Here is a 13,513-nt window from a genome sequence, read left to right on the forward strand (position 1 = left end):
TGCTCTTAAATGTGGTCTCCCAAGAAATCAGTGTCTCTTCTGGAATTTAGAAGGAAAAATATATGATTTAAAAACCAAAACCAGCCGAGCAGTGGTGGCACACGCCTTTAATCCCAGCACTCGGGAGGCAGAGGCAGGCGGATTTTTGAGTTCGAGGCCAACCTGGTCTACAGAGTGAGTTCCAGGACAGCCAGGGCTATACAGAGAAACCCTGTCTCGAAAAACAAACAAACAAACAAAAACCCCACTATTGAACACAATGTATGCCTGTGTGTGTGTGTGTGTGTGTGTGTATGTGTGTGTGTATGTTGGGAATCAAACTCATGACCTTGCTTATTCTAGGTAAACACCCCCCCCCCCAGCATTCTCAACTTACCATTGTCTTTAAGGGATACTGTAGTGTGAACAACTGGACATGCATGAACACAGGAAAAATAACACAACATATTGTTCTGGTGAGAAGAGCATTTGGAAAATGGATGATCTGCCACATTTGGTATGTGGCTGCTATGGTAACCCACAGCATGTTTTCTGCTATGGTGTCATAGCAGAAAGAGGGTAAAAAGCAAGAAATAAAAGCTGACTCCTATTTAGCCGAGTTCTCTTAAAGACCTGTCAGAAGGGGCTGAGGAGATGGCTTGGTGATTAAGGTACCTGATGCGCAAGTGTGGGGCCAGGGCACAGAGCTTCAGAACCCATGCAGATGCATCCAGGGGTGGCAGTGCCACCTATAACCCCACCCCCAGGTGACAGACTAGCCATATCAGGGAGCTCAGGGTTTTAGTCAGAGAAGAAGATGATTGCCAACATCACCCTCTGGCCTCCACACTCATGTACATACACATCCATACACGCATGTGCCTATACATGTGTGCCTAATGCACACACATTAAATGGAAAAGGAAAAAGATTACGACAGAGTTGTCAGCAAAGTTGACAGCAACAACAACAAAACCTACCTCATCCAAACCTATGTGCATGTCATTAACTCCACGCTGTAAGGAAAGTTGGGAAATAGACATCTCCATCTGGCATGTCAGTGGGCGCAACACAAAGAATGTCACTGCTGTTAGGGAGAGGAGAATGGCTGAGAGAGCAAGGCAGTGTGGCCCTTGTGCCATCTTTACCTGTGACGTCTTCTCCCCCTTTCCCCAGGGATCTTGACTCTTCTGTTCCACTTCTCAGGGAGCTGGGTCTCTTTCTCCCCTCAGCACATTTTAAGGCAAAGGGGCTCCAAACCAAGACAGGAAATCTTAGAAGCAGTAGGGTGAGGGGACATGCCAAGCCCCTGCCTCACTGGAGGGGTAGATGCATAGTTAAATGGGAGGGTCACCTGGAGTCCCCTCAGCCCTGCCAGCAAACATCCAGGCTGTGCCAAGTTTGTGAGTGGAAGTGTTCCTCTTGTTGTATGGCTCCTTCCCTCCATGTTTACCTTCACAGCTGGATGCTCTAGCCCCTCCCCTGCTCTAGCCCCTCCCCTACCTCCTTGGCAGAATCCTTCCTTAACCTGACATTCATACTGATGCACCAGCTTCTTGTCACCACCCCTCTCGTTTGCGATTCTGTGGCTAATGGTCCTTCTCCCATCTTCTAGCATGTGCTAGAGTAACAAGAAGACAAGACTTTCCTTATCACCAATAGCAGTGCCCCCGAGCCTGGGGAAGAAATGTAGGTTAATTCATTTGATTTTAGTCTCCACAGAAGAGGTGATAGAAGAAGTGACTGAAAACCACCCAGAGGTGTTTGCCATGTTAGAGGATACTCTGAGACATGCCAAGGAATTGAACTTCGAGCAGCCACATGATAAACAGGCTGAAATACTGGAGGAAGTCATCAAAGAGGTGAAAATTTTATTTAATTAATTATTACAATGTAATGCTTATCGTTGACTTAGAAACTACGAGCATATTAATCTGATATATGTCTAACTGTGTTAGTCTTATTTTACTGTAGTCTTCAAATTTATATATCGTTTTGACTAATTTCTTATATTTCTTTATTTTTGAGAGTTTTACACATGACTACAGTGAAATATGATTGTAACTGTCCCCTGGCTTCTCCCGCCCCTTCTACCCCATATATCCCCACAAACACACACCCTCTCCCAGATGTGTCTCTTTAAAAGACTAGTTGTTGCTACCCACATGTGTATGGGCTGCCCACTGGGCCATGGGATACCCATGAGCAGCCATCAATAAAGAATGGTTCTCCTTCTTCCAGGACTATCCACTACCAACATCTCCTCCAATGCTGTCATGCGTGAATTACATCAGCAAACAAATGCTGGAACTTCTTGTGAGATTTGCAATTATCAACAAGATTAAACGATGTGATTTGTTAGTTGTGAAATGAATTTGTTAACTTTCGTGGTCTCTGATTCAGACCAGTTAATAGAAAGATGGAGTCTATAAATCCAGGGCCACAATTAGAGATTCTATCCACAAGCTAAGCAGTCAGCGACTTGAGAGCAATTTTGTCCCATGGCTAGCTAACATTATCAAACCACCCTGAGCATGTGTTGGTGGAAGGGTAGAAACAAGAAACTTTTCAGACCCAATAAGGAAAAAAGCCTCAAATGCCATGCCTACACTAACGGCAAACCATTACCTCTTCTCGTTTGTAAAGGACGAGCTATCATAGAGGTAGGAGTTATGTAACGGTCTCGGGTAAACATCCGGTGTGAGCAAGCAAGAGAGATGAGGCAGTTTTGGACTCTCTGTGGAACTTTCTATTTCTATGTGATCGAATTTTAAATTATTACATGAGAAACTCTGGGTATGGGGACTTACCCCTGTAATCCTTGTGTTCAGAGGGTTGAGGCAGGAGTATCATGCACTAGTCCAACACCAGCCTGATTTGCATAGACAGGTCAGCCCAGGATAAACATAAGACCTTGCCTCACAAAAAGAAGTATGTAAGAATAAAAAGTTTATCACACGAGAAGACGGAAGCGCTTCCTAACTCACTGGGTGGCTCCCTTGAGTGCTGGCTGTACCAGATCCCTCTGAGCCCCTCAGCACTTCCGAGCTCATTCACACCTTTTAACCAATCTCTTTAGGTTGTTCTAGCAATCAGTTTTCCTCCAGAAGTGCCTGTTAGCAGAAGCAGTCTGCACCTGCTGGTCTCTGTACTATGTAGATACTAGGGTTAGGAAATAGATTAAACATGGCCCTTGCCTTTAAGGATCTTCTATACTGACCTGGCCTGTAAGCCACTCACTGAGTCTCCCTGTGGCAAATAGATACCTACAGGGTGCAGGAATTCACTCATGAAATTCAGAGCTGTCATCTTTGTCTTGTCAGTAAGACCAAACACCCATAGGTGGAAATGCCGTGAGGACAAGAGTCTATAAACCTAGCCCTTTGCTCGTGGTGAAAACACACTCATTCCTTTGTTTTGGTAATTACGAATCTTCAGGGAGAGCCAGTCCAACATTCAGAGACAGAAATGTGTATGCAGTGTTTGCGATTAGCAACTGCAACCGCAACTGCAGCTGGGGAACCAGAGGGTGGGCTGGATCATGGCCACGCCCACCACATTGACATTCCTCAAAAGACCAGGGGATCCAGCCAGAAAAGCCATTTCACAGACAGATGAAGATCTGAGAGGTTGGATAGAGTGGACTTGTTCACTGTTGTTTGTTTTGTTTTGTTTTGTTTTGTTTTGAGACAGGGTCTTTCTGCATATCCCTGGCTGCCCTAGAACTTTACTAGGTAGTCCAGGCTGGCTTCAAACTCACAGATCCTCCTACCTCTGCCTCCTGGGTGCTGGGAATAAAAGTGTGTGCCACCACACCTGGGGAAGGGATATACTTTGGAGAAGCCATGTGCCCATTTTTATTGGGTTGTCTTTTTAGATTTATATCTGAAGATAAGAGCACTGGCTGTTCTTCCAGACAACCTGAGTTTGGTTCCCAGCATCCACATGCTGACTCACAGTTATCTGTAACTCCAGTTCTATGGAATCCAGTGCCCTTTTCTGACCTCTGTAGGCATTTCACATGCATCGTGCTCAGACCTTTGTGCAGGCAAAGCACGCATACACATAAAAATAATAATATAATAAGTGTAAATATATATTTCTTTATGGATTTTCTGAAGAAGAGTCTCTCTAGCATTTTACAGTTATCTTTAGAAATGTTTTCTAACAAGCTAGGGATGGAGATAATGGCAGAATGGTTACCTAGCATGTGTAAGGTCCTGGGTTTGGTCCTCAGTACACACTAACTAACTAACTAACTATCTAACTAACTAACTAACTAACTAACTATCTAACTAACTAAATCAGGCCTTCTATCTTGCATAGCCTGCAAAGAAAAAGCACATCATGGCGACCAAGCATCCTCCTGCTATAACCAGGAAGCAAACAGGAAGGGGTGGGTGCCCTGTCCTCTCTAAAGCCAGCTCCTAATGGCCTCCCACTGGGTCCCGAATCTTAACTTTGTTCCACCTCCCAACAGTGCCAAGCTGTGGGCTATTCACTAATGCGGAGAATGTGGGAGGCGTTCTAGATCCAGCCTCTCATACTGTATGTAGCACGGACTCCAGGACAAGCACAACGGAGATGCCCTCAAGAGCAAATCTCAGAAGAGAGGCTGTTTAATAACCAACACCTTCCTCTAAGTAACTCCACCTCTTGAAAACCTGAAGGAGGAAAATCATCTCCAGTTCCGAGGCAACCAAGTCCCTTGACTACAAAGTGAAACTATTAGCTTTTAAAACTTGAATATATATTTCATCAAAGAAGAGATGACTAATTGAAATTCTGTAAGTTTAGGGAGTTAGCGAGATGGCTCAGTGGGTAAGAGCACTTACTGCTGTTGCAGAAGCATCCATGTTGAGGAGCTCATAACTGCCAAACTCCAGTTCCAGGCCTCTGGGGACACATGCACTCACATGCACACACCCATACAGAAACACACATAAATAAACATAGCTAAGACACAGAAAACCTTACAAAACATAAGTTTAAATTTCAATACAGCATAGCAACAAGATACACTTTTTCACTTGTATAACCGGCCACGGTTTTATTTAAGCAGTCACTACTCGTGAAGCCATGGAGATAGAGCCATTTTCTGGGAACACCAGTGTGCCAGCTGCAGTGCCTTATGTCAACTAGACACAAGCTAGAGTTATTCAAAGGGAGGGAACATCACCTGAGAAAAAGACCTCTGTAAGATCTGGCAGTAAGGCATTTTCTTAAATAGTGATTGATGGGGAAGGGCCCAGCCCACTGTGGGTGGTACCATACCTGGGCAGATTGTCTTGGGTTCTATAAGAAAGAAGAATGAACAAGCCTTATGGAGCAAGCCAGTAAGCAGCACCCCACTGGCCTCTGCATCAGCCTCTGCCTCCAGGTTCCTGCCCTGTTTGAGTTTCTGCAAATACTGACAGCCCTATGGAAGTGCCAAATAAACCCTTTCCTCTCCAACTTGCTTTGTGGTCTCAGTGTTGTGTTACAGCAATAGTAACCATGACTAAGACAGCCAGAAAGGGTGGCAATTGGGAGAGCTGGTTTTGGAAGCAATGTGGCATCTTCTGGAAATATAACCAGTAAAATAGATGGGGGTTGGAGAGATGAAGTGGCTAGGCAGTTAAGAGCACTGGCTGCTCTTCCAGAGGTCCTGAGTTCAATTCTCAGGAACCACATGGTGGCTCACAACCATCTGTAATAAGATCTGATGCCTTCTTCTGGTCTGATGCCTTCTTCTGGCATGCAGGTGTACATGCAGACAGAGCACATACTATAATATATATATATAATTATATATATATAATATTTGCTGCATAATACTTTATATAAGGATGTTAATCACAGTATTATTGCAACAATCTAATGAATAAGGAATCTCATCAGTGTTACAGTGAAATTATAAGTAATGTAAGTACTAACTACTGTGGAAAAGATTTCAACAACGTAAGACTCACATGACTAAACAAGATGAAGCCATTACATTTTAAAAAGTTGCAAGCGGGACTGATGAGGTGGCTCACTCGCTACACAAGCCTGGTGACCAGAGTTCCGTCCCAGACTCAACTCCTGAAAGCTGTCCCCTGACTTCAGTACGTGCACCACCGTACACACACCTGCCCACACTCACAGACAATAGCAATAAATAATTAAATTATTTTAAAAATCAAAGTAAAAATGTTTAAAGTTGAAACGAACAGGAATTCTAAAGTACATCTTAATATTATTTTCATTTCTATATTTTTGAAACTTGGCAACTAATATATTTATTAATAATCACTTCTATTTCTTCTATACAGCTTCTCATTTGTTTCCATATTCTCTTGTGTGAAATCTTTCAATTTTTAAATTATTTTTCACTTTCCAAAAGACTTTTTTTTTCAGATTAAAAAAAAAGAAAACAAATGTCTTTGGTCTTAAATTCTGCATCAGCTCAGGGGTTTTATTGTCCCTCTTAGCATTCCCTTGTGAGTTCTAACATTCTGCAGCTCCCCCTCCCCCAGAGAGGGCACACACTTGTTTAGAGCCCCCAGCTGCTGTAGCTGCAGGCCCCTCTCACTGATTTCCATTTGTGTGCAGAGCTATAACTGGGGGAGAACTCCCTTAAGCACCTGACAGAGCTGTGTATTCACTTCTGCTGCCTTGAGAAGCCCTCCCCTCTCATACTGGAGAAAGAAAGAGACTGGCACCTGAACATGGAGCTGTGGCAGGAGCTTTCTCCTCAAACAACAATCCATAGACCACGACCACATAAGCACGTTAGAGATGCAGATTAGAACCCATGCCAGGCCTTCAGACTCCAGATGCAATCAGTGCTATGGATCCATAGCAAAGCTCACTGTTATGTTTAGTAAAGACTTCTGTTTCCTGTTTTTAAAAACTAGTAAAACTTGATTTTTATTACTTCAAAATTGAGTCTCTCTTTTTAAAATTTATTTTTATTTGCATCTTAAAATTAAGCCACTCAAAAAAAAATTTTTTAATTAAAAAAAAAAATAAGCCACTCTTATTTTCTTCTCAAAGTCAGGACTGAGCAGGAGCTTGCTGGAGACAAGACAGCGTCAGGAATCTGTGACCTGTCAACTTATCATGGTGCTATCAATGTGCATTTTCACAGGAAACAGAAGATAACAAGAATAGGTTCCCTGGTGCCCCAAAATATGGAGGATGGATTGTGAAGAACTTCCCTTTAATTCGAGAACTGTGGATGTCCTTAATAGAAAAAGCACTTCTACCTGATTTGGTTGTCTATTTATCAGATGCAGAAAGCAATGGTTGGTAAATATTTATTGTTTCAATTTAAAATAAAATGTTTATTGCAGACCATTAGTTTGGTTAAAATAGAAAGTGGAGAACTCTCCTTAGGTATGGATACCATGGATACCAGTCCCAGTACAGCTGCAGCTGTGCCTATAGGACCTAAGGATGAGGAAATGGCTTCTCCTCTGAGGAGGCGACCTACACAATGTGCTCTGCCACTGAGCCTTCTGGCAGACCTCACGAGTTGTTCTTTGGAGCTGGGAATCCATCATCCCTTCTCAGTCAGTAGCTGTAACTTGTAAATGAACCCTGTGTACAATCCTGAATGCGGGGTCAATGCTGATGCTAAATTTAAATATTCTACCACTTCAGCTCTTAAGAAAACATGTTTGAGAGATGGTGGAGTGCAGGTTGGTGTGGCCAAACCTGAAAACCCGAGCTCAATGCTCATGATCCATATGGTGGGAGAGAACCAACACTCACAAGCTGTCCACTGACTGCCCATGTGTCATGCCATGCATAATACATACATACATATGTACACACATACATAACAAACACATGCATACACACATACACGCACAAATACACACATACACGCACAAATACACACATACATACACACATACATACACACCTACATAAATGTAAAAAAATATTAAAATATTTAAAGTAATAGCTTTTGGGGGAATATGTCTTTTCATGCTCTCATTATATATTACATAGTAACATTATATATTACATAGTAACATTATATATTACATAGTAACATATGCCTTTCTAAAAAGGATTTAAGATAGACTCCTAAAATTTTAAAGATTCAGAGTTGTTTGGATAAGGACTTGAAGGGAAACGTGTATGTCTGCATAGTCAGGGACTGTTTTATAGTTAATTTCCAACACAGGTCACATACTATGTAACTTGAAAATAATTTTCTTTTCTCTTTATCTATATTTCAGGAAAACATGTGTTAAGTAGATTATATTTAAAGAATAAGGCAGAAATCGATGGTAAGATTTTAGAAAGATTGCAAGAAGAACTTCAAGCCAAAAAGAGAGAGGAGGAAGAAATACGGTAAGCTGTGTTAACCATGAAATGGACTGCACAGTGCATGCCTTCAAAGATTTTTTATCTTGATTTGCATATGTATGCGTGCCACTTATGTGTGGATACCCACTGAGGGCAGCAGAGGGCACTAGATCCCCTGGAGCTGAAGTTACAGGGGTGCTGGGAACCAAACTCAGGTCCCTTGCAGGAGCTGCAAGCACTCTTAACCACTGAGCCTTTCTCTAGCCCATGTCACCTAGGATAGTCTAAAGGCTAGGAGGTGATGTTCCTGAAGGTGGCCCACTGTTTTTGCATAGACAACGATAGGTGAGCTCTTAGAGGCAAGGCTCGGAGAGACTTCATCTCAAGATTGATTCTTGCAACTGATATTTCTTTCCTGTTATTATTAAATTAATATAATAATCCCTAGCAAAAGCCCCATTGGGAAGATTTTCTGCAGATCAACGAAGACGTATTGTCTGAAGTGATGTTATGTAGGCAAATAGATGATTTCTTAATTCCTAATAGTTATTCTGTAGAATTTCTAAACTTATACAAATGATTTTAAAACCCTCTAAGAGAAAAATTGTGTTTAGGGCTGTGTAAACCCTCATTGTGACACAGGCTATTTGCCCTAGGATAGAAACAGGCATGAAACGGATTTATGATGAAGGAATATATTCCTTTTAGGCTGTAAAACCATTATCTGATAGCTAAAGGCCATAAAAGGAAATGAATGACTTATTGAGGTGCAAGAACAGAAGACACAATGTTGACTGGTTTATCTATACAAAACTTCAGCACTAATGAGACACTAGGCAACTGATTTTCCCCTTGCTAATTTAGACATAAAAATTACAGTTTTAAATTCTCAATAAGCCCCTGGAGCTAGTGACAGATGATGAATACTTAGTTGGATAACGAGCCTTACTGGAAACTCATGTAAACATCTCTGTTGTTGCTTCTTATTCCAAGGCTAACCTTTAACAAACTGAAGTTCCTCACAAAATAGGAACGGGAAACAGGGATCTAACTAGTTGTACTTCCTTGCTGAAATACGCTATTAAAAAAAATAAAAACTAAATTAAAAAAAAAAACATCAAAAATCAAAAAAACAGAACAAACTAGGAAGGAAGGAGGGAGGGAGGGAGGGAGGGAAGGAAGGAAGGAAGGAAGGAAGGAAGGAAGGAAGGAAGGAAGGAAGGAAGGAAGGAAGGAAGGAAGAAAACTATGGGCTGGGCAGTAGCAATGCATGACTGTATGATTTCATGCCTTTATTCAGGAGGCAGAGGCCCATGGATCTCTGGGAGTTCTAAGCTGGCTTAATCTACTTAGCAAGTTCCAGGACAGTCAAATCTACATAATAGAGACCCTGTCTCCATAAAGAAAGACAGTCAGACTGAATGGATGGGAGGGAGGGAGGGAGGGAGAGAGGGAGGGGAGGGGAGGGGGAGAAGGGGAGGGGGAGGGAGAGGGAGAAAAGGGAAAAGGGAAAGGGTGAGAAAAGAGAAAAAAAGGAAAAAGAGAAAAGAAGAGAAAATGAAAAGAAAAAAGAGAAAGAAAGGAAAAGGAAAGAAGAGAAGGAAGGAAGGGAGGGAGGGAGGGAGGAAGGGAAAGGAAAACTGAATGGGGGAAGGGCTAGGAGATGGTCCACTGAAAAGAGTGCATGCTAAAAAATTGTACACAGTTTAACTATTACAACAGAAACAATTATCAATCCCACAAACTTGACAGTCCAAATGCCCTTATGAGGATCTATTGATACAATGTTCCTTAATAACTGCAGTTCTGATCATCATTCAACAACAGTCCACTTCTGCTTCCGTTTTCCAGTTTGCCTTTCTCAGTTTGTTGAGTGGTCCCCTGCAGAGCCATCTGCATTTCTCTTTCTGTATCTCTTCCTTCATCATGCCTTTTATGTGAAAGCTTCCCTTACTCAAGTCAGACCTCTGTCAATTTTGATGAAACCTGTAGTCTTTCATCACCTGTGGAAATAAAGAAAAAGCCTCGTCCCCAGACTTCCATTCTGATGTTAGAACATATTTTAAGTGTGCAGGTTGATCTAATTCAGTGGTTTGTGTGTTTGTTCATTCATTTGTTTGTACAATTCAGTGTCTTTCAGCAGCTGCTGTTCCTGCATCATTGGCATTCAAAAAATTAGGTTAATAAAGTATTGTTCAGTCTATTTCTGGGCATCTTCCCCTACCCCCTTTCTGTTTATTAAGCATCTCCTTTAAGGTACACTTAAATCTTTTTATAACTACTTGACCTGTCCGATTGTGTGTTATCAGCGGCCATCTCCAACAGTGGGTTCAACAATCTGGAGGGGATGTGGGTCAGCAATTAACACACACACATACATACACACATAGACACACACACACACACACACACACACACACACGGTGAATGAAGTAAGGCTCCAACAACTTTATTTCTTCTCCCATAGTTTATATATTCGAGCAAAATCTTTCAAGCAATATAACAATTATAATATGGTTACATTCTATTTTTAAATGAATAAATGCAACGAGTATACATTTTAAAAAGCATATCCCTGATATGCTTACATGATTAAACATTTTATGTATTACAGGTCGAAAAAACAAATTACTCCCAATAACTCACATGCATTCATGATTATGTAACTTATTTAGATGAAGGAAGTCTAAGCAAGCAAGGTATTTTTTCCTCAGCCAGTTCTCTTACTGGCAGGCTGCAACTTCCCATTACAAAGAAAGGATCAATTATTTTATTTATCTTAAAAAGTAGTCTTATAAAAAAATTAAAAGAAACACAAGGATATATGAACTTTCTATATATTGGGGTTCCAACTGCTCAATTTCCTGTAATTTTTCTTCATTCAAGGGCCATTGCTCTTCCCACACAGGTTTGTCTGTTAACTATTTTAAAGATGGACGAGGTGGTGTTTTCCAGATCCCTCCAGAATTTCTTGTTCTATCTAGTAGAGCTGCTCTGCCTTGTTTGATGGGCTACTTGTGATTAAGTCCAGAGCACTGTGGCCTTCGGAAGCATGCACTAGATCTCCAGTACCTAGTTTTCTCTAGTTGCTCTGTGGATCACTGCAGAAAATACCTGGCTCATGTTCTTTGTTTATGGGGTACTCACGAATGTCCTTTGGGAGGTTCCCATATTTAAAGAATTATCTCATAGGGAGTTTCTTACTGGTAAGGAATTACCCTGCGTATCTCTTACTGATCTGCATTCATTAGTCCAGTGCCTACCCTTACCATACCTTCTAAAAATCCCAAAAGGCTGAGGTCTTGTAGAGGACTCTCTAGGAATGCCTTATCTATAATCCATTTTCAAATGATCTTGTCTCCCACAATTGAGAGAGAAGAGAGAGGGAGAGAGAGAGAGAGAGAGAGAGAGAGAGAGAGAGAGAGAGAGAGAGAGAGAATAGATTTTGATATGTAGAATTATTGGCCATTGCTTGTCCAATTACATAGGGGCAATAGCAGCAGTAATTCTAATCCTTTTATCCATGGGTGCTGATCAAGTTTTAAAGGTCCAAAAAGTTTTTTATACTCTGAATTTGCAATTTCAAAGGCTAAAGTTTCAATTAATATCTGTCTTGAATCTGGATCTGATATTTTCTTGTTTATAGATTACATTAATCTATGTAAAAAGTCTGTAAACGTCTGGGGCTTTTCATAATCTTTGTGAATGGCATAGGACTTTTATTTGTGAATGGCATAGGACTTTTATTTGTTCCCCTGCCTTATTGCATGCTCTAAAAGCTACTAAAGTACATTGTATAATAGTTGAGTCATCAAAATGCATCAGCTATCTTAAATCAGCAAATTGAGGCACTTAGAGCTATGCGTTTTCCTCTTATCACTGATTTCTTTGTACCTCATAAGTTTTAGTATGATGTGTCCTCATTTTCATTAAATTCTAAAAAGCCTTTAATTTCTTTTTTATTTCTTCCTTAACTAAGTTATCATTGAGTAGAACATTGTTCAGCTTCCATATATATGTGTACTTTCAGCTATTTTTTTGTTGGTATTTAAGACCAGCCTTAGTCTGTGGTGATCTGATAGGGTGCATGGGATTATTTCAATCTTCTTGTATCTGTTGAGGCCTGCTTTGTGACCAGTTATATGGTCAATTTTGGAGAAGGTAGCATGAGGTGCTGAGAAGAAGGTATATCCTTTTGCTTTAGGATGAAATGTTCTATAANTATCTGTTAGATCCATTTGTTTCTTACCTTCTGTTTCACTGTTTAGTTTCTCTGTTTAGTTTCTGTTTCCATGATCTGTCCACTGCTGAGAGTGGAGTGATGAAGTCTCCCACTATTATTTTGTGGGCTTTGAGCTTTAGTAAAGTTTCTTTTATGAATGTGGGTGTGCTTGCATTTGGAGCATAGATGTTCAGAATTGAGAATTCATCCTGGTAGATTTTCCTTTGACCAGTATAAAGTGTCCTTCCTTATCTTGTTTAATAATGTTTGGTTGGAAGTTGATTTTATTTGGTAGTAGAATGGCTACTCCAGCTTGTTTCTTGGGACCATCTGCTTGGAAAATTGTTTTACAAGCTTTTATTCTGAGGTAGTGTCTGTCTTTGCCCCTGAGGTGTGTTTCCTGTACATAGCAAAATGCTGGGTCGTGTTTACGTATCCAGTCTGTTAGTCTATGTTTTGGGGGAAAATTGAGTCCATTGATGTTAAGAGATATTAAGAAAAAAGTGATTGTTGCTTCCTGTTATTTTTGTGTTAGAGGTGGAATTAGGTTTATGTGGCTATCTTCTTTTGGATTTGTTGAAAGATTACTTTCTTGCTTTTTCTAGGGTGTAGTTTCCTTCCTTGTGTTGGTGTTTTCCATCTATTATCCTTTGTAGGGCTGGATTTGTGGAAAGATATTGTGTAAATTTGGTTTTGTCATGGAATATCTTGGTTTCTCCATCTATGGTAATTGAGAGTTTTGTTGGGTATAGTAGCCTGGGCTGGCATTTTTGTTCTCTTAGGGTCTGTATGAGATCTTCTAGTTTTCATAGTCTCTGGTGAGAAGTCTGGTATAATTCTGATAAGTGTGCCTTTACATATTTCTTGACCTTTTCCCTTACTGCTTTTAATATTCTTTCTTTGTTTAAGGCATTTGGTGTTTTGATTATTATGTGACAGGAGGAATTTCTTTTCTGGTCCACTCTGTTTGGAGTTCTGTAAGCTTCTTGTATGTTCTTGGGCATCTCTTTCTTCTATACGGGAAATTTT

The 13,513-nt window shown here is 40.8% G+C and overlaps 1 protein-coding gene across 1 annotated transcript in view; it reads left to right on the forward strand.

Moving 5' to 3' along the window:
- Nucleotides 1–13,513, forward strand: part of Ak9 (adenylate kinase 9) — a 128,348-nt gene that overhangs the window by 48,902 nt on the left and 65,933 nt on the right. The window contains exons 16-18 of the mRNA XM_029542577.1: nucleotides 1,693–1,841; nucleotides 7,091–7,247; nucleotides 8,193–8,307. Of these exons, the coding sequence (XP_029398437.1) occupies nucleotides 1,693–1,841; nucleotides 7,091–7,247; nucleotides 8,193–8,307 (421 nt within the window). The remainder of the gene's footprint in view (nucleotides 1–1,692; nucleotides 1,842–7,090; nucleotides 7,248–8,192; nucleotides 8,308–13,513) is intronic.

Source organism: Mus pahari, chromosome 9, assembly GCF_900095145.1.
Source record: "Mus pahari chromosome 9, PAHARI_EIJ_v1.1, whole genome shotgun sequence".
In the NCBI taxonomy this organism is placed as follows: domain Eukaryota; kingdom Metazoa; phylum Chordata; class Mammalia; order Rodentia; family Muridae; genus Mus; species Mus pahari.